General features: G+C 40.9%; 1 protein-coding gene across 1 annotated transcript in view; it reads right to left on the bottom strand.

Annotated features, from left to right (window-relative positions):
* Nucleotides 1–534: 534 nt before the first annotated feature.
* The window catches only part of FHOD3 (formin homology 2 domain containing 3), a 165,987-nt gene continuing 145,770 nt past the window's right edge, over nucleotides 535–20,751 (bottom strand). Inside the window, exons 20-23 of the mRNA XM_035895475.1 lie at nucleotides 19,826–19,852; nucleotides 17,030–17,201; nucleotides 14,563–14,724; nucleotides 535–617 (exon numbers count right to left, since the gene is read on the bottom strand). Of these exons, the coding sequence (XP_035751368.1) occupies nucleotides 535–617; nucleotides 14,563–14,724; nucleotides 17,030–17,201; nucleotides 19,826–19,852 (444 nt within the window). The remainder of the gene's footprint in view (nucleotides 618–14,562; nucleotides 14,725–17,029; nucleotides 17,202–19,825; nucleotides 19,853–20,751) is intronic.

Raw genomic sequence — 20,751 nt, forward strand, 5'->3', positions numbered from 1 at the left:
ACATTCTTTGGTGGCAAAATAATAAAAAAAAAAAACCCCAACAAACCACAGGGTTGCACAGACTGTGCACCTTTGCTTAAATGAATCTGCTTCAGGAAAACTGGGGTTGCTGTAACAGGAGTTATTTTGCCTCTTTAAGGACTGTTCCTCGCATTGACAAAATGCCATACATTTACAATGACTAAAACAGGGCACAAGGAAAGCCAACGTAAACACAGCTCACATAATGACAGATAACTCAGAGAGAGCCCCCTCCTGCCGACGTCAACACACCATGAGAAGCAGCAGCCATATGCTTTCACCTACAAGCGCTCCAACGCTTCCTCAGTTACTGTCTGGCTGTTGTGCTGGGCTGCGGCTCACCCTTCTGGCCCTGGCTGCGGGGTTTCGCTTTTTGTTGCTTATTAAAATCGAACTAACGGAGGACGGGATGTTGGGAGCAGCAGAGGAGGCTGGCAGGTCAACACCACACCGAAGGGTTGTCGGCCTGTGTGCTTCAGGTGAACGGCTCTTCTTGTCGCCACCTCTGGGACGTCAAACCTGCATCTCAGAGGTGCTGATGAGGCCCAGTGCTTTGGCTTCTTCTGGTGTCAGTCCGCTCTTTAGTGTCCTTCTCACTGGATAGTCATAAATTCCAAAAGCAGGCAAAAGAAGAAGAAAAAAAACAACAAAAAAATGCAAACAATTAGAAGTGATAATTACACAAGACTTTCAGCTGAAAGAAACCCTGTTAACATGCAAGCTGAGTCCACTCGAAAGTTGCTATGTACTCAGGGCTTCAAGTTCAGAAATACTGAGTAATACCCTATGCCAAATCCATGGGAGCATCAAGTACCCAGCAACTCCAGTCAGGCAAAAGGGCATTTGACATTTAGTCAATAAAAACTTTTAAGGAAAAATACCACAGCATTATAGGAGTGGGTTTTTTTCTCTGAAATGTCATCAACTGATTTTTCAGTCCACAGAAAGTATCATCTGCCCTATTATTTTATAGTTTCAGAAAGATTTTTTAAAAGAGCTTTTAGATTTTTACAGGGCTCCATTGAATTTATCACTATTCAATTCTATGTCACCCTTTAAAGGTGTAAAAAACCCACAAAACCCCCCAAAAGTTAAAGATTAAAAATGAGACTATTTTATAGATGATTCAGACCATTAAAACTACTGTCTTCATACACGTTCCTCTTTCTTCTGTAACGCTCCCCTGTCCTAGCCCCATTTGCATCATCTGTGCCATTAGTAGTGTGCAGCACTGTAGTTGAATTTAAATGACAAACCTAGGCCCAAATCTTGTTTCTTAGTTTTCTATGAGGTGTTCTGAACACTAGCTCCAACATAAAACTTTTAAAAATTGTGATTGCCTTTTTTATTCAGAGAGCAGTGACTATGTGACTGCACACACTGAGTATTAGTGTCCTCCTAATTTTCCTGGTGCCGTGATTTTCAGGTGGATGGGCTTTAGTTCAAGACACAAATGGGGTGTTCACTCCACACTTTGATGCTCCTCAAGTACAAAATGCACATTCAGAAGTTTAAGCTGCATGCAAAGCATAAACAATGACTTTACGTTGAACAAAATATACTCAGAGCCCCAAAATAAGGAAGTCTAGAGGAAACTCTTCAAGAAACCAATTGCAAACAGTTGTTAAGGACTTCTTGCATCGCCGTCATCTAGCACAATTAAGACCTCTAACTTGCTGAGATATTAAGTCCATGTAACTGAAACTGGGTGGTCACACTGAAGGGTCTAGCAGGAGTGAGAGGAGGGAATGGATCAGTATAGAAAACAAGAGGATAAGAGAAAGGAACAACACGGTGTGGTTGAATATTTGATACCACGCAGGTAGAACGACTTTGATCTATGTTTGATAGTGAAACCATGTTTATCAGTTACTGAGGTTAATCAAATGAGCTGGTGGTGCCACATGTGTAATTGTTCCTCCATTATCCAAGAAAGTTTTTCTTCAAGGCTCACTCCTTTCCCCTACAGTATTAGCATACCTATTAAACACCACTAGGAGTCTGCATGTCAGCCTTTTATGATATCCACTTTTTCCTACAATGCTCATCAGCAACATCTTCCAAGTTTAACAATGCATAGCTTAAAGCAGTACAAGGTAAAATGCAACTGATAAAGCTAAGATTAAGAAAGACTAAAAAAGTTCTACCAGAAGAGCAATACACCTCAAGAAATACTCTGGTCTCTATGATGCAGAATACCCAACATGGACTTTTCAGTCAGTCCTCATCACTGGCACCCTTTTATACTTCTCAAATTTGATATCCAAATGCCCACAGCGACAAATATTAATTTCTAGACAGGATGAATGAAATATCTTAGGATCTTAAGGTCTCCGTGAATCACCCAATACTTATTTCTGTATCTAAATTAACTATATCAGGAGTGAAAGAACAAATTCAAGAAAGCTGCAGCAGAAGCATTTCTGTCTTATTAAAAGCAAAGATTTTCCCGAGCAGTTCATGCGCTTAGCTGCCTGCACTGCCTCTCCCCTGAACACGTTTTTTTCTGTACCCTCTATAACATGCAGCCAAACGCAGACCATAGCTAGCTTGGCCACCAGATAGTAGAGTCATGTTAAAAAATACGTGGACAGGAGACTGAACTTTCACAGGATGGCTGTCTAGATGACATTACATCTTCCCACTGAAGTCAAAAGCGAACTGGAAAAACAAACGCAGAACAAATTTCCACACTTTAGACATGTTTGCAGAAGTATCAAACCAAACGTATCATGACCGCTCTCACACATATCCCCAATTCTCTCAGACCACAATCACTCCCTGACATTTGCAAACTGAGCTCAATAATCACTGTAAAATAAAGCTATTTTTCTTGTCAGATGGTAAGAGAGGAAGAGTGGGGGAACAAGCAATTGTTATTCCTGTTTGTAAACATTTAATAGGAACTGAGGTCCTCTGCTAATGCTGGTCATGTACTGGAATAAGCAAAATTCTGGACTTATTTATGACAATGTAAATCTGGAATACCCTTCTTTAGGTCAGTATGATTACTACTGCACAGATAATTGGGCTGAGACTCTGTCTAACAACTGAAAGGGAAATGTGTGCCTCTGTAACTCCCACCAAGAAGAATACAGTTGTTAAAATTCCTCCATCAGCCTGAGTGACAGGATTACTAGTTTACTAGGAAAAGCCAAATGCATTTACAGTAACATATAGGTCTCTCTGAAGAAAATTACAGGAGTTTATATTCAGAAGTCATAATCAGGAAATAAAATACCATGGTAGAAACCATCTTCATGGAGAAACAAGGAAGAAAACTAAGAAGTCTTCTTTACATAAGCAAGACTTCTCTCTGAATCTCCAGATGCCTACCTCTCAAACACACTGAAGTCTTAGTCTGAGGACCTCGTATATTAACCTTTGGATGACTGAAAAAAAGAAATACTGGTTGCAGCACGTGACAAGGACAAGTGCCCTGTTCTGGGTTTGCTGTATGACTCACGCAAAGGAGGCCAACACTCAATGGATTGCTGGGACATATGCGGCTGTAATTAAACAAAGCAATCTCTTTGCATCCCTCAGCTGATTGTTCTAACTTATCTCAGCTCTCCTATAATACAGAGACAGATAACTTGGATTTAAGATATTCCAGTGACCTAAGCTTTTAAGGCCAGCAGTTAGGAGAAAGAGCTACAAACAATGTAGGACTTTGGCGGTCATAATGAGATTCTCAAGAAAAGTTAATAAAAAGCAAAGATGTGAAGAATCTTTTCAGTGACAGAATGGTTCCCATAAACACTGACGGCTGCTGACTTGTATAAACTAAATGTGTGAGGCCAAATACTGCAAAGTACTGCGACTACTGGCAAGATTAAAGCTGTCCACCATCAACAGGCAATCGGAAGGGTAACAGCTGACAGAATCACGGTCCAGACTCAGATGAGTGAATTCTTGCCCCTACAATGCAACAGGCCAGCCTGACACAGATGAATCCACTTGCAGTTTGAAGTATTTTATACTTGGGGAGATGAAAGAGGCCTGATAAAGGGCCACTTTATATAAAAATTATATCTAATTTGTGCAAATTACTCTCAGTGCATTTTCTCATCTGAAGATACAGTGGATGAGTGCAGCATCGGTAGGAACATGAGAACAAGCTCCAGCCCCACTATTCCCTGCACTGGCTTGTGGACTGTGGAGGCTTGTGGGTGATGAAGCCAGGAGAAAGTTGAGTTATCTACAGGAGCAGGGACTCCTCTGGGAGGTGGGTGAACCTTGTATTGACATGCTGTTAAACAGATGTCCTCAGACACTTGTCTGTTTCCTCATACAGCGCTTGGTAGGGTTCCTCTACCTTAGGAAAGGTCATGAACATGTTTGGTCATCAAAATTGAAAGCAGAGATATATTTTCCTTCCATGTTTTATAGGCATTGCAAAATTACATTTCTCAAACTAGATCTTCACTCTCCCCTGTTCACTGAACTCTGTCGTGTCTCTAACCGGACTAGACATAATATCTTGGCTTGTAAAACTCTTGGCCTGCTGCACATCACATTAAACTGAGTTATGGAATGTATTTTGGAGGCAGTGACAATAAAAATAAGACTTTCAAATGACCTTTTATGTTCTTTAAGCAATTTTTAAAACATTTGCTAAATAAACATAGCATAGAGAGAAAATAACTTTTACTCTTGTGACAAGCAAGGCCTGCTGAGATCCCATAACCAAGAAACTAAATGTTGTTTTTCTGGGGTCAGAGGGCATGATATTCTTTGGTAATTGGGAAATCTAGAACTTTATTTGATATCCTGGCAGAATGCAGTGTGCTTATGATGAACTTGACAAATTTGACTCTGCCTGTTGGGTCAAAATCTACAGAGATATGTAGCCCTCACAGCACACTGGGAATGTTTTAAAAAACAGTAATTCCCTAAGCGTGTCTTTGTCAGTGAATATAATTATCTATGGTTTGGTTGGGTTTTTTTCAAGAGCAAATAGCATTCCTAATTTCCCCTCCCCTACTTTTTTTTTTTTTTTTTTTAAGATGGAACAAACAGTAAAGATCAGTCTGGTTGGCGCCATTTATTCTTGCATTTGCAATGGCTTTTGGCATGTGTGTCTACACTTGTATAGAGAAGCCACTTGAAACGCAGAACAGATATGACCATTCTCCTGCTCACAAGTCACAGAATTAGTGTCATTCCTATTGCAAAGATGTGGAAGCCACAGAACTTTCTTTTGAAGATGGAACAAACAGTAAAGATCAGTCTGGTTGGCGCCATTTATTCTTGCATTTGCAATGGCTTTTGGCATGTGTGTCTACACTTGTATAGAGAAGCCACTTGAAACGCAGAACAGATATGACCATTCTCCTGCTCACAAGTCACAGAATTAGTGTCATTCCTATTGCAAAGATGTGGAAGCCACAGAACTTTCTTTTGGTCCCAGCTGCAAAGGTAATGCAGCTGCTAGTTGCTGATTTGGAACGAAGAAAATTCCAGGTGGCTGCAAATTACACAGCAAGGACAGCAGGAAGGGCAGATCATAAGAGGCAACACAGGCCATCTCCGTAATTTCATCTCATTTCATTTCATGTATCTTGGTTTTACTGTCTGTTACCCATCCACACCCAGCTTGCACACTCAGTCTGTTTTCTCATGTATTTACATTTAACATACTCTCTTGGACTTTACTCCAATAAGTCCAGCAATAGCAATTTGCAACTCAAAAGTTCAATCCCGACAGTCTTGCTCATATTCTCTTATTTTAATCCTTTCCTGCATTTGTGTATTTTTATGTCACCACCTAAATAAGTTATACTTAGGTTTACTTACGCATGTATCCTTGCTTAATATGACTAGGCCTAAATGCTTAATAAAAATAATAAAACGTGCAGAGATTTTCTTACAGGGATTTGTAGGTAAATTTTTGGATTTTATCATGCACCTCTCTGAAGAAGTGCAGCCAACTGAAATGGGGTCTTTGTCTGGTCCAGCAGCACCAAAAGCTTCATGAAACAACATATTGCTATGCATTATTACTACCCTGCAGCTTTGCTTTGAGTCCTGTCATTACTTCATAGATGGCAAAAGTCTCTCCTAACAAGAAATTCTGTAGTTCACAACCATCTCCTAGTGTAACTTATTACAGTGGCTGTGACATAAGAGGAGTCTAGCAGTAGAAAAGGACAAAGTGGCATTTTGTAGGACAGCTTAACTTGTGTTTCATCTCCAGGTGGCTTACGCTATAGGGAACAAAAGGTAACATTGCTTTAGAGAATCTGGGCTGCATGAAGAACAGACTGGTTTTAGAGTAATATTTAACATGTAATTGAAACTGTTAAAAGTTTCCAGCTTTATGTATTTCACAGACCACCATTTACATAGTCCCAACAGTAAAGCAGAAACGAAGGTTTTACTCCTTCCTTGAAAGCCTTCTATGACAAAACCCTCCTAAGTTTTAGAACTTCTGTGAATTCCACTGTAAAAAAGTTACTACTGAAAGCAATCCTGTCACCGTTTTGTCATTTCTCCCACTTACTTTCGCTGGTCAGAAGTGAATCCACTATTAATCGGTAACGCATCAAGAGCATACAGCTCACCAACAACTGAGTCTTCATGTAACACTATATATCACTTTCAAGACCGGACTATACATTACCAATGCACAGGACAAAAAGAAAGGCAGGAGATGGGATACAGAAAGTAAGCCATCTAACACACGTGTTCGGGGCACGCAGCCTTTACATTCCATTTGAAATATTAAAAAGACTTGAAGTCTATTTTAAAATTATCTATTATTAGATAATAGACCTTTGCTAAGGTGGCAGGTAGCTCAGGCTTATGAACGCAGAGCTGTCCCTTGGAGAGTGGGTGAAGCGTGACCATGTTTGATCACCTGGGTTCTGTGGAATGTAAATTAATTATCCCCATTAGGAATCCGTGCTGGGAAATGAAACAGTAAAAGGCATTTCTACAAGCCCAACAGATTAAAACCTATGATCAAAACAATCTTGTAATTATGCTAATCAGGTGGTGTCATTCTGCCTAGAGAAAGCCATATATATATACACACACATATATATTATTTTTTTGCAATAGTGCTGGGGCAAGATAAATTCAAAGTAGCTCTGTGTGAAACGTCTGTGCTCATCTTCTAAGAGAGACTTCCCTCCCAACACATTTGACGTTCACATCCAAGCGTAGTCAAATTCCTGCCTTCACAGATCCTTGTGCTAAATTCCTTCGTGGCAGCAGAGGGCTCTCTTTGGCAGCCGTGATATCGCGATGCTCTTCTGGAAAGCCACACACGAGATGGCTTTTGCTACGGCACTTCTTTTGTAAGGTAACTTGAAAAGCAAGCCTGTACTCCCCTGCCTTTTCTCATTCTCAGATGAAGCGCTTTCCGTAACAACTCTGTGATCTTGTCAGCCAGCAACTCACTGCTGCTGCTTTCTTATTCAGATGCTGAAAATAAACATCATCTTTCAGGAATGAAGGATGATGTAAATAAGGAGTATATTGCTGACCGGAGAGAAACTTGAAAGCCACTTTAATATGTAAAGAAAACAATCAAAATACAAATCCTATCAATTTAGGGCTAACAGTGTGCAACTGAACCATACTTATTTTTTTAATACTTAAAACTTACTTGGATTCCACTTTTGGGAATGAATCCTGTGACAAGAATTCAAAAGGCTTGAAACATACCTTTAAAATATGCCAACTAAAATGAAAACAGAGGGTAATGTCGATGAATTTGCTGACACAGTGAATGGCAAACTGGCAGAAGTGAGAACAGCTATTCGTATCTTTTGTAAGATGCAAATAAATTAAGTAAAATTGTTTTTTTCTATAGAACTACTGTTGAAAAAGTACCAGAAGTGTACATCATGACAGAAGTATTTCTATAGAAAATATCAATACCAATATTCTGTGACCCAGCTTTATTTCCTACGTATACTGCCGTCGCTTGCTCTTTATCAGCTGCTCATCTCCTGCCAGTTTCTCCCACATTACCTTCAGTTTGTTCTTTCCTGCAGTAAAGAAAGTGCCATTTGGCCAAGAAAAGATGGCTGGAGAAATTCCAGCACTTAGTAAATCCTTGTCTAGAAGCCCACAGGAAGCTGCAGAGCAATCCCTCTTTTTGGTTCTCCTATTGCTGGAGATGCAGCACTGGGACGTGCTGGGGTCTCCCTACGCTGTAGGAGTCTGCTGGGACACAGGCTTCACTGGCTACCAGGATGCGCTCTTTACTAAGGCCAAAATCTGAGCAGTGGCTACCTCCTCCTCCACAGAGCGGCACATCTGGGAGGGCACTTAATCACATGAGGTGACAGCCACTCGAAAATCACTAGGGACACCCCATTAGAGTTTTCTCCTTGTGCCTACATCGTGCCCTCTGTGCTTGTGTAATATAACACACATGAGCACGTGTATCTCTGCGTAGTGCTCAACTTCTCTGTCTCCACCCTGTGATCTGAAATAAACAGGGGTAAAAGAGACGTATCCTTTGTAAATGTGGCATATTTAATTCCGACTTCCCAGATCAATGCAGTTACTTCTCATCTTTTTTTCAGTTGCTCTATTAAAACAACATTGCTCAGATTTGAGCAAATACTAGATTCCACAGTATCTCTAAATACCGGTACTAGAATCCAATGCAAATTTAAGGAATGTACTTAATGCTGCAGGCTGGGTTAATTTTATATCTGACTTTATTTACATAAAAAAGATAAAGCTGTTTCAAGCAGAAAGTTACAGAATAGGAGCCCCAAACCAAATAATTTATATCAGAATAAAATTCATTATAGAAATGACTCATAGATTCCTCTAAAACAGTGACTGGAAAATTAATTTATGCCTATTTCACAAGCAATTTTTTTACTAGATTTTTAAACCAGCCTTCCAAAAACCCCTTTGTTTTGCAGGCTACATGATGTAGAACTGTACAGAATGATGGCAATTTCACTTTAGTAGTGCTATGACCAGGCAAACACTCCTGAACAAAACTTGAGATATGAAAGATGCAGTTTGAAACTCATGGAGACTGCCAACAAAATACATAGGTACTATACATTTGAAGAGTTAAAAAGCAGAATGGCTACCCCTGTCTGTCAAGATCAGTTATTTTAAAAGAAAGCTATAAAAATAAATGTAATACACATTGTAAAGCAGTAGCCGAATGCTCATAAATACATATCAACTTAGAAATGTTATTAATATCAACAATCGCACTTATGTATGTCAGCAATTACAATCAACAAAAGTCAAAATATAGAACCAGCTATTCAGCCTCATGCTTCAAATAGATACAGTGATTTACAACCATTAATACCCATGATGAGACCTATAGATTACTCAACTAATCCTACCTCTCCTGTTTGCTCTCCTACAGTTGTTGATGCTGGCCTCTGGTAGAGGTGAGAGACGGGACTACACAGGCCTCACCCTGATCAAGTACTAATGAATTTTATTTATTGTTTGTATTTTTATTTCTTGTAGATTGTGGAGTTTAGCTCTGTCATTTTTTTAAAGATCTTGCCACCGTAAGGATGAAAGAATGTATTACTTAAAAGGCATCCAAAAGACATTAGCTATCTTGGCATCTAAGGGAGATAACCTTCCAGCTGCCAAGAGTTTTAAGTGCTTTATCTCATGTTCTCTTTTCATTCAATAATTAGATTTTTATTAACTGGGTATTGACCTGCTGAAAGCTCAGTACTTTGTCTGAGGACAAACAGACTTTGATACTGAATACCATCAGTAATACATTTACTTTTTCTAAATGCAAAGAGCTGTTGCTCAGTGTGCATCACTAACTAGATTACCCCCTCCTCTAACTCCTGATAGAATCCAGTTGTTCAAATCCTAAGTAATTAGTTGCAAATTCTAAGTGAAGTTGCTTGGCTTTAAAGCATTTTATATAGACTTTCTTCTTGTAAGGTTTTTATTTTTTTAAAAGCATAATTTCCATTAACTCCTGCTTTTAGTCAGGCTATAAATACCAGAAGAACAGTCTCCTGCCTGGTATTTTGGCACTTCTGTATCTTTTCATAGCCAGAAAAAGTAAGTGGAGAGACATGAAAATGAAAAATAATGAAAAAACAAAGAAAAGAAGAAGAAAAAGTTAACTGAAGCACCCTATGAATGCCAAACAAAAATGACACACCTTTGGTTTCAAATAGTCTCCCATCTAGTATTTTGTTTGCTTACAAACATGTTTGCTCGAAAGCAGCAGTGCATGTGTTACTAAAAACTTGTCTGAAGCTTGTATCCACGCCTGGTCTTTTGGCAGAGCTCGTTCCCCCATTTTGGCACCTGATGACAGTGTGCTAACTCCTATTTCACTTTTACTGAAGGTGGAATTTAGTATGAAATACCTGACCTGGGATGTTCTGTAGTTAAATTTAATCCACCGGCTCTGAGCTTATTTGTCTAGGATTCAGGTAATCTTGACTCAATTCCTGTCTCCTCCGCAGTCCACTCATATGAGTCTGACAGATTACTTGGGTGGCGCCTCAGATCCACTTCTGCGTAATGACTGTAAAATTTTTTTACTACCTGAGAGTCATTATGCAAATAAGTCAATAAATCCTTATGAGAAGTTTCTGTATCTCAGGGGTCAGTCACAGGGTATATTATTAGCCTAACCTGTGATCACAAAAGCCTAATAAAAGATCAAGGCATTATCATGTCTCTCCTCTCTCTTTTTTAAACATCACAAATAATTTTGATCAAGTGGTCTCATTAGAATGCTGGATTAAATTCTGATTCAATTATTATCTGCTCCAAACCCACTTCTCTAACTCAAATCTAAAGCAGATTTTGAATTTTAATAAAACCTAGGAGAAATAAAAGAATCTAAGAGCGTGCACACACAGAGATGGTCCGAGATAAAACAATGTGGGGGAAACCAAGCCTCTCACTCTGCAATGTCCTCATGCAGTGTCTTCAGCAGAATCCAATACAACCCCCACTGTGCTACTCACCATCAAATATTAGTCACACCTGGGCCCTACATTACGGTTTGCCATTCAGGGCCAGCTGAAGATCCAGATGCAAACCATGCTGTGCAGTCAAGCAATCTTTAAAGAGCTATTTCCTTGGTGCAGTTATCTGAAATCATTCGGTGGCGAACGGGATCCCCACTCCAAGCACTGCCTTGACTTCAGGGAGCCAGGAGACACATTTTCAAGCATGAAGGTTGCTAGTACTAACAATTTGTAAAGGAGGAGGAAGACACTTGCAGGTTCATGTTTTAGCCTTAAGGTAATTACTAGTCAGCTGGTCTGGTTTTCCTACCCTGTGGCTCAATCAGCACTTGAACAAGGTAACGAATCCTTAGGGCTTTCTCTTGGTCCTTTTTCAGGGCCCTGCCATGGCCATTCACAGAGGTCAGAAATCAACCATCTGTGGCTCAACATTTCCAACTATTGCTCTGCATATGCCAGAATCTGTGCGAACACCTTCCATATGCTTATTCACAATTACTATACTGGAGTACGATTTTTCATGACGCTGACTCATGGGAATCACATCATTCTCCTAAGGTAGATACATTCAGTTCGAAGAGACCAACACAGAGACAGCACCTCATTCAATCCTGTGGCTTTCTGATGAGGCTCCTAATGAACAAATACAACTGTAATGTTTTCACATGTATAACAGTATGTCTGGTAGGCAGGTCACTGAACACCCATCATGAGGCAATGACTTCCAGTTGGTTGCTGTACTTATAAATGTCAAATTTTATCTTTAAAACCTCTGCCATGTAAAGATCTATCACAGAATTAAGTTTCCTCTCTGCAGATCATCATAGGAATTCAGCTGTCATGCACTTACCATTTACCTTAGCTGTCTGTAGTCCATTTCAGCTCCCACCAAACAAATTCCTTCCTACTAGGTCTCAGTCGACTTCAGTCCTATCTGGATGTATCAGCGACCCCTTGTATCTTCAACCATCAGATACAGACGTTGCCATCTGTCTTTTGTTGGATGACTCACTGCCTTATTCCTCCTCCCAAGTTATGGTTCTGCTGATTGCTCTGAGCGTTCAAACTCTTCTGTGTCACTAAGATCTAACTAAGCTCTCTGCACACCACATACAGTCACGCTGCTTGACAATGACAAAAGGTAAAATGGTTCAAAGGAACATGTGAAAATGTCTCATTTTCCCAGTACAAGTATTTCTTGAATTTAACTTAACCTTTTCCATATTACTGTTTTCCCCTAGTTATAAATGACTTGAGTATCACTTGATTTTTACTTCACATTTTTCTGTCTTTTTTTTAATGGAAAAAAACCCCTGTGCCTTTCTACCTGAGCTACAGGAAAAGCTTATAGGGCAAGTGCATACAAATCTTTTGGGTTTCTGATTTTGCTAAAACCATGTATCTCAGCTCAGGTTCACAAAAATCTTTGCTGAAAGCTAAGTAAGTCTGACAAGATTTCCAGTTCTGCACTGAAAGCAATGAGACATATGCAACAAGATGCACAGTGAAAATAATTCCTTTCAACTGAGTTTTGCTTTGATGTCCATGAATAGATTGAACACCAAGCTCATGGCAAAAGCCAAAGGATGTGTATGGGAGCCTGGAGACTGAAGGTGGTGAATTAAACCCATCAGATAATAGGGTCTCTTTGCTCTGCAGATAATAAATATCATAGTGTCCGCTAATCTAAATCATTGAAGTATGCCTGAAAAGCTACTGTCTAATATGCTTATGGAGGCTCAGTGTTATATTTCTACCTGGAAGGTCTTTTGCTTGTTTAACTCACACCATGCATTGACAAGGGCTGGTCTCTCTTCATTTCATGGAGGTGCCAGATTATCAGTCCAGTTGAGTGCATTTTAGAGCTAAACTATTTCATTTATTCATCATCCAGGTATCCTGACTACCTATCAGAGTGAAACAGTTCAGTTAAGATATTCTCCTTTCACGCTTTCTTTCAGCATGTCAGCTGAAAAGTGATGCTAAACTACTGAACTTCATGTTTGGTTTGAAACTGTCTTTTAATCCACTTAAGAGTCTCACCCAGATCTTGAAGAACCAACAAGCAAAAGAGCTGGATTCTATCATGATTAATTACAATGGAAATCAGTCACAGCCTAAACATTTACTGAATGCTTAATCCCTGTTAATGCTTTTACTGAATATAAAAGCCAGCTCCAGGGAAAAATATATAGTATTTTTATTATCATTATCCTGGCATGGTTTTTTCCTGCAGCAAGTGATTTCTTGGGTAAAAGGCACCTGGTAAAAAGCAGAAACAAGACTCTTTGGTGTGTGTGCATGAAGATAGTGTTGCTAACAGAGGAAATATTTTAGCACGGGATAAACCATGGAAATAGGCAAACATACAGGAGGTTTATTTGATATGCACAAGCCAACTAGGGCAGTCAGCACGGGCAGAAGAGCGGAACTGTGTGGGGAAGTGGGCAGCAGCAGACAGTGATGCCACAAAGAGGAACAGCACAGTGTATGACGGAAAGTAAGACAAGACAATCCAGTGTCAGCTCATTTTGTTTGCTTATTGAGTCTGGCTCATCCAACCAGAGTGTCCACTTTGCTTTTGCTCTTGCCACATGCAGAAGTCCCTTTCTTAGCATGTTGGGGAAAGTGAATATGCTTTCAGCACATGCTAGCTTACAGCAATCACTGCTTATACCAAATGTCTTTGATCACCCACTATGTTAGAACAATTCCACAAAAAACGAAAATCTGTGTGATTTTTCACTCACTGTTGTTGTCTCCTCTTTGTCCTAACTTCCCAGAAATGCTAAAAAGATGGATGGAAAGGTAGTCAAAAAGCCACATATGGTGAATGACATTAGACACTAAAATCTTATGTTCTTTGGGTATTTAATCCTTCTCACGCTAATCTCAGTAGTCTCTGCACGTAAGGAAAAAAAGCACTCGAAAGGTCATCCCGTCTTAAACATTGTATTTAATAAAGTATAAAATCAAATTGCTCAAGGTCCTTCGCCGCAGCTCAGCCCTTCAGCCACACTACACCATTAAAAGACCACCTTATAAACGTGCTACCTTTTCTTCCCAGTGGAAGTTAAGCTCCTCTATAACCACTTTGCAGCCAAGCAGCGGTAGACATTTTGTTTTCAGGGCTGTGGAAGGATGGTACACAGCACAAGAGAGAAAGATTTTAAGAGGTGAAATCTCTCAAAATACTTTTTGCTTTATGAATAAATTCAGCTACAGATACCACTATTAATGTTCATGCCAGTTCACCGTACCTTCACAGTCCCCCTTTGAGGTCTTGATCTGACTTCTCTAGTTATGAATAAGCACTGTCATCAGAGAAGCTCCAAAGCACCATAAAACATTCTTTTTCTCTTATGCTAAGGACATTTCAACTTCTGTAGAAGACAGAGTCATCCACTGCATTCATCGGTTTAAACAACAGTAAGAGGAACATACGCCAATCACTAAGCATATGCTCAAGCTCACTATGAACTACCAATGCATGTCTGTATACTAAAGGCCTGGCTCCTACACTGATATACATCAATATTTGCATATTTGCTTATTTTGAGAAATTTAATAGCCGTATACTCACACGACTTCCTATTTGCTCGTGACCGCTTCCTCTCTCTAGGCACCGCTCGCTGGCTTGGCACTTGGGTGGCAGACTTTACGATGCGATCCATGATCTCATCTGCTGCGTCATCCGTTGCATTAGGTGAATCGTCATTGCCAGCGTTCCATGAACTGATACGGCCTGGAAAAGTCCAGCAAATTAATTGAGGGAAAAGACGACAGAAGTCTCTTGCGTCACTTTGGTTTTGCAATTGGGTTTTTTTGGGAATTACAGCAGACAGCTCAGTCATCGCTACTTCAAATTGGCCAAAGTAGAGGATTGCCTAATAGAGAATATTTCTAAATAATACCCTAGACTCTCTGCTGTATCAGCAGAGACCCGAGAGCTCAAATGCAATTATAACTTTCAATTCCCTTCAGCATCAGAGTCTTAGCCTCGACCATACAACTGGCAAATGCCTGCTAGAGACTGTCTGTAAGCCAAGGATTGCAGGAGTGTTGTGTGACCATGTTCCCCTCTGCTTTTGTAACACAGAGACTAGAAGACACGGCACATGTTAGAAATTGATGCAAATCTGCCAGACGGGTCCTTTGTACCAAAAGAGAGAACGAATCCATTTCCGAGTGTCTGTATCACAACCTAGTGTAAATAAGATATGAAAAGGGCAAAAAAATGTGGTTTGACATATCCACTTGTCCTTTTCACAATGAAGAATTCACCTTCTCCTCACAAAGCTGTATGTATGTGTCCTGGCACAACTGCATGTGCTCTGATACAAGCAGAAAAGCAAGAGTCGCTGGCGAGCAGAAAAGCTAAATAAGCAATTTTGGTTAAAACCACAAACAAACAAGTGAGCCATGTCTCCGAACCCAAGGGTCTGGCACTCCTTACTCCACAGAGCTGTGTCAGACACATCTTTGGGTTACTCCACAACAGACTACTGCTCCGTGTGCTTTTTGTCTTGGAATAATCTGAAGGCTAGTATGCAGTGAGAACACCGACAGCGAGCTTTGCAAAAGACTGGGTGTGGCAGAACTGCAAGCAGCTGAAAATTCGCTCTGTTATCGCGTCCCCAGGGTCAATAAACAACAGCTTTGATTAGCACTTTGCTCTGCTGCTGCTCTCCTGGCTCTCGTCAGGAGCAGTTGTATTACGATAGAGCTCCTGACAAGCTTCTGTCTGGCTCACCCGTCCTCTGCCGCTGCTGCTCTGCAGGGGAGCACAAGCTGACCCTTATTATCAGGGCACGCTGCTCACAAACATTCAGTGGATTACTTCAGCTATCCGGCTCGATGCAGTGCAGCTTGAATTATGTCATCTTTGTAATTTAGCTAGTAGATATGCTTCTTAAATTGGGGCTGTGAAACCACTAAATTAGACAGGATTGGGGTTGCAAGCCTTGATAAACTACACACACACAGACTTCGTGGTGGATGCTCTGGATGTGCTATCAGTGGTATCAAAAAAGAATCAAGAAAGTGTAAGATATCCGGATGTGGGGGAAAAGAAATACCAGAACAGAAAACGGAAGATTTGAATTTTGATGTGTCACCTTTACTCCAAAATCATCTTCCAGGTATCATGTGTATGGGAAGGGGGTGAGGGGAAGATGAAAGAAAATAAACTGGTGAACCCAGTGTCTGTAAAATGATTTAACATAAGGGAAGTGGTTTAGTGGCTGCTTAAATGAAGAGGTGTACCATTGAATCATGTCTTGGACAAAAAACAAGGCTATCTCATTGCCAAAAACGGTTGTACCAGTGAGCTCTTCTGTCAGAGTATCAGGTGTTGGAATCGGCAGATTGGGTCAGATTTTCATTTCCTCCCTGTCAGCTTTCAGCAATCACCCATGCTGACATTTGGGAACAGCAGAGCGCTGTGGACCTCAGAGAAAGAGGTCTATGTCAGGACAGCGAGGAGATGCGGGACTGTTCACAGCAGCTTTTTATGCTCCCAGGCTCCACTTAATCCACTAGCTTTGCAGTTTAGCAGGGAGGTGGGTGAGAAGATTCACCATCTTTCTCCTACTCTTTTTCCTCTCCCCAGTCATTCCTAAAATGCTGCAAGGCCCTTTCGCTTCAATTTGAATTGCTACTTTCTACTTGCTTCTGTTGAAAATAAAAAGAAAACCGCATCGTGGATGCCCCATTTTGCCTTCATGATGAGAACAGGAATAAAAACTGGGGTATTAGTGGGTAGCCATGTCCACAGGGATGGGGGGAGAGGTGTGAATTTCTGCAGGCTTGTACTCCTAACGCCCCCAGGCACTACTTTGGCTGAGATCCATGTGTTAAAACTTCAGGCAAATTCTCCTTCCTCCCCATGCCCCAAATCACAACCTCCAGTGTGGAAACACCACTGGGGTCTTCTCCTTCAACCCCTTCTGCCATGAGCGCCACACAAGGAGGCCATGACCCGAATTTGGGCCACCGTGTGGCTACTGTGCCACAAGGAACGTGGCCAAAAGGAAACTGCTGGCACTTACCTCGGCTGGCCCGGCTTCGAGTGCGGACCCCAAGCGCTGTGGTGCTTTCCCCGCCGATGGAGGAGGTCTTCAGCACGGCCTTCATGTTCTCGTGCTCTGCAGCATCCTCGGCGTACTGCAGCCCCTGGGGCTGGCTCTGGCAGGGGGGTGAGCTGCTAGAAAACTTGCCAGACTGCGGGAGGAAAACAGATTTGTTATTTTAATAGGAAACAGCATGGAGAATGGGCCAGAGCCTCGACCGTGAATTGCAAGGAGAGAAGTGTCTTCTCAGGCTGGTTTGGAGTGCAGATATTCCCGAAAGAGCCAGGCAACAGTTGCTCCTCTCCCAGAGCATGCACCCTGAGCAGCAATAAACTGAAAATAGGGGGGCAGCAGGGAGCAGCAGACAAAATCAGAGGAAAACCAGATGCGTTAGCTCAAGCCTTATAATTTTGACCTTCTACTTGAGAGTATGAGGTACAAAGCTTGCTTTGAAACCTTAGCCCCAGGTCGGGCCTGATCTGGGGTCAGGTTTGACACTGAGGTAGACAGCATGAGACCCCACTCAGATAAGAAATTGCGTTTTTTCTGTACCATCACCTTTCAGTAACAGGGCAAAACTGGGAGAGTAGTCTAGGAAGAGAGACCTTTCCCTCTTGCCTCTCTGCACTGCTGCACAGAAAACTCTCAAACTGGTCTAAACCACAAATACCTACGAGTAACCTTAAAATACATTACCAGTAACGCTGAAAAAATCCCCGGTCCCAAAACACCCAGCCAAATTATTTCATGGCCAAAACACAAAAAATGCAGTCAGCAGTTAGAAGAATAAACAAAACCTTACAAGAGATTTAGGAATCTGCCCTCTGCTTCCCTGGCCCCCCCACGATTTCCCTGTCACCACGACTACGTTAACAACAGCGGCTGCATTAGCTGGGCTCGCACAGCGCGTGGATGCAGCAGCTCCACCGCTTACTGCAAACAGCCCTCTAGAAATGGATGAAAACAGCAGAAACAGATACTTTCTAAGGAGAAGAGCTTGGATCACTTGGGCTTCTCTCCCTTCCCAGCCTCTGTCGACAAAGGGCTGTCATGTTGGTATTTGATTCACTCCTCTTCTCTACAGAAAGGCTGAAACGCGTTTAAAATACAGCCCTGGCTGCAGAAAAGACAGGCTCTGTCGACAGCAAACAGGCATCAACAGATAATGACACCCCTTGGTATTTTTGGTCATCTCAGTCCAGCATCAGAAACTGAAATAAGTTTTTTTTTCCTTTTAATCCTTCTGACTCCTACCAATTCAGCACAGATGGAAGGTGTGCTGCACTCTCTTCTTCCTTTGCGTAATAAACAACATTAATTATTCACTTGATGGTATTGAGCCAGTCAGTTAAAGGGATGCAAACGCACAGAGCCTTTCTGTCAGAGAACAGTAAATTGGGAGAAAAGACTGGGCCCTACTTTCAGAGCTTTGATCGAGTCCCCGGGGCTGTTGAGACTGCAAAGTGAAAATATTTAATCTGGAAATCAATGACAGGATGATTCTATTTTAATATAATGACTTTTCAGGGTAGGATAGCAAGTTAACCGAGTAGCAAAAGAATAATCCCTACAAGGCACTGAGCTAAATATACCAGTGTGAGATTTATTTTTGATGGTGAGAAGTTTATTTTCTTGTTAAAACATTAGCTTGCAACATTTTGATGTGGGAAGTGTGCAAGTGCACGTGAAATTAAAAGACAAAAACATTAGAGAGAAACTTCTATGAAAGTGCATGCCATTTTTTGCATTAAGAATACTCTCTTACATACAATGGGTTGTAAAGCTGATCAATACTATCTCAGGAAAAAACCAAAGGATAAAGTCTTCACATAGCTGTTAGTTAGTACTCACACAAGTTAGTTAAATGCTGGCATAAAAGGGCTGATTTGTATAATTTTCTTTCTGCACCCCAAGCTATACAGCACAGCTCATCACTGGGGGAGAAGCTCTATAGCCAGAAGTTTTATTTCACTTCCTTAATTTTCAGATGTTGCTGTAGATGAATGTCCAAACCCCAGCCTCTCGAGCAAATGACTGCTGTTATGAGACAGTGAGCATTAAGCCACATCGTTTACATTCAGCAAATTGAAGAAAGCTCTAATGCTGAACAAAAAATGCATTGCACAATAGATGCTCCTCAAACCAATAAATTGTTTTGTTATGAATATAGCTAGCACATTATAGCTTTTAAGTTATTTATTCATTCCTGTATTCATTTTCAACATCACCTTCAGGAGTACTTTATGATAAATACATGAACTATTCCGTGGCTCACCTCTATGGTGGCTGAAGTATCTTATTCTCAATTCATACAGAGAACCATTACAATTTGTTTTGCATCCCTATACCCTGATGCTTTTGAACACTTTGTAAAATAATACTACCTGGACTCACACAGCTTAATAATGAGTATGAACTGATCATGATAATCCGTAGCCCAAGGTAACTGATGATCCCCATAACATTCAGATCACTGATGTTTTGGGTAGTGGGGATACTTTGCAGTTTAGTAAACCGACGTTAAGGGAAAGAAATGAGGAAACTTAAAATTATTAAGGCCTCAGATCAGGATATCCATATTCAAGAGTGCAGGTATGCATATGGTTAAAGCTGACTGTAAAAATGCATTCTTATGATTGAGCCAAAAAGCTATGAGAAAAATGTCATGGTTCATAGTTCCAGTTGAGCAGATGGAGTTGAGCTATCTGAGTTAGAAATTAGATGTCACAGCACACGGGGGACATAAGAATGACATGCTCTTTCACAGAACCATACCTCAGCATCCTCTTCATCGGTCTGCCACCGGAAACAAAGGACAGGGTGGAGAAGGACAAACAGCAAGATTTAGGAAAAACAGTATGGTCAAACCACGACAGAGTAAGAGGTAACTGTGGCACTGTTTATGCGATTATAGGAGGACATAAGAATACAAAGCACATAAGGAATTAATTCCTTAGACAATCAGTCAGCTTGCTTTTTCTTTTTTTTTTTTAGTTAATTGTACGTAGAACAGACTATCACTGTCAGTAGGGTATATAAAAATTGCCTGATTTTTCTTAAGAGAAATTATGAACTGAAACTACCCCTAATCCATCCTATTTCTCTCCCACTCAGTTGCTTGCCCACTTTTTGCCCTGTGGAAATTGAGAGCACTAGGAAGGTCTCCCTCTCCTTTTTCCAGCTCTGTTCAGTACAGGGAGGTCCTGGCTTCTCTTTCTCCCAGTGCAGAGGTCAGCTTCTTGGCAATTCCTTTTCTCTACACTTAAGCGCTTGTTTTAATTCCTTTTTTAAGCTTGGGTTTTTCAACTTCCAATTTAACAAAGCACTCAAGTCAAATGCTGAGTAGTCCTTGAATAAATGCTTAAAGTTCTTCAGTAGCTGCCCAATATCAGATCCTGGAAATTAGAGACGCAATTACCCTTTGTCATTCAGGACTTGCACCCTGTGTGACAGCAGGCGTATAAAACTATCTTGACAATCACACTACATTAAATGCAATGGGCATATCAAAACATTGTGTCATATGGAGTGTTCTTAAATTTGAGGATTTACAGGGAATTAGCAAACTATTTAGAGCTGTGTTCCCAAATGCCTGGGGAATTCTTCATTGGGTTGTAAGATGCCCTGTATGAAAGGTTCCCAAAGTAAAACAGTTTCTCAAATATGTGGGCTCCTTGTTTCCATAATTTTCAGTTTGATTG

Source organism: Egretta garzetta, unplaced genomic scaffold (genome assembly GCF_000687185.1).
Source record: "Egretta garzetta isolate BGI_Z169 unplaced genomic scaffold, ASM68718v1 scaffold405, whole genome shotgun sequence".
Lineage (NCBI taxonomy): Eukaryota > Metazoa > Chordata > Aves > Pelecaniformes > Ardeidae > Egretta > Egretta garzetta.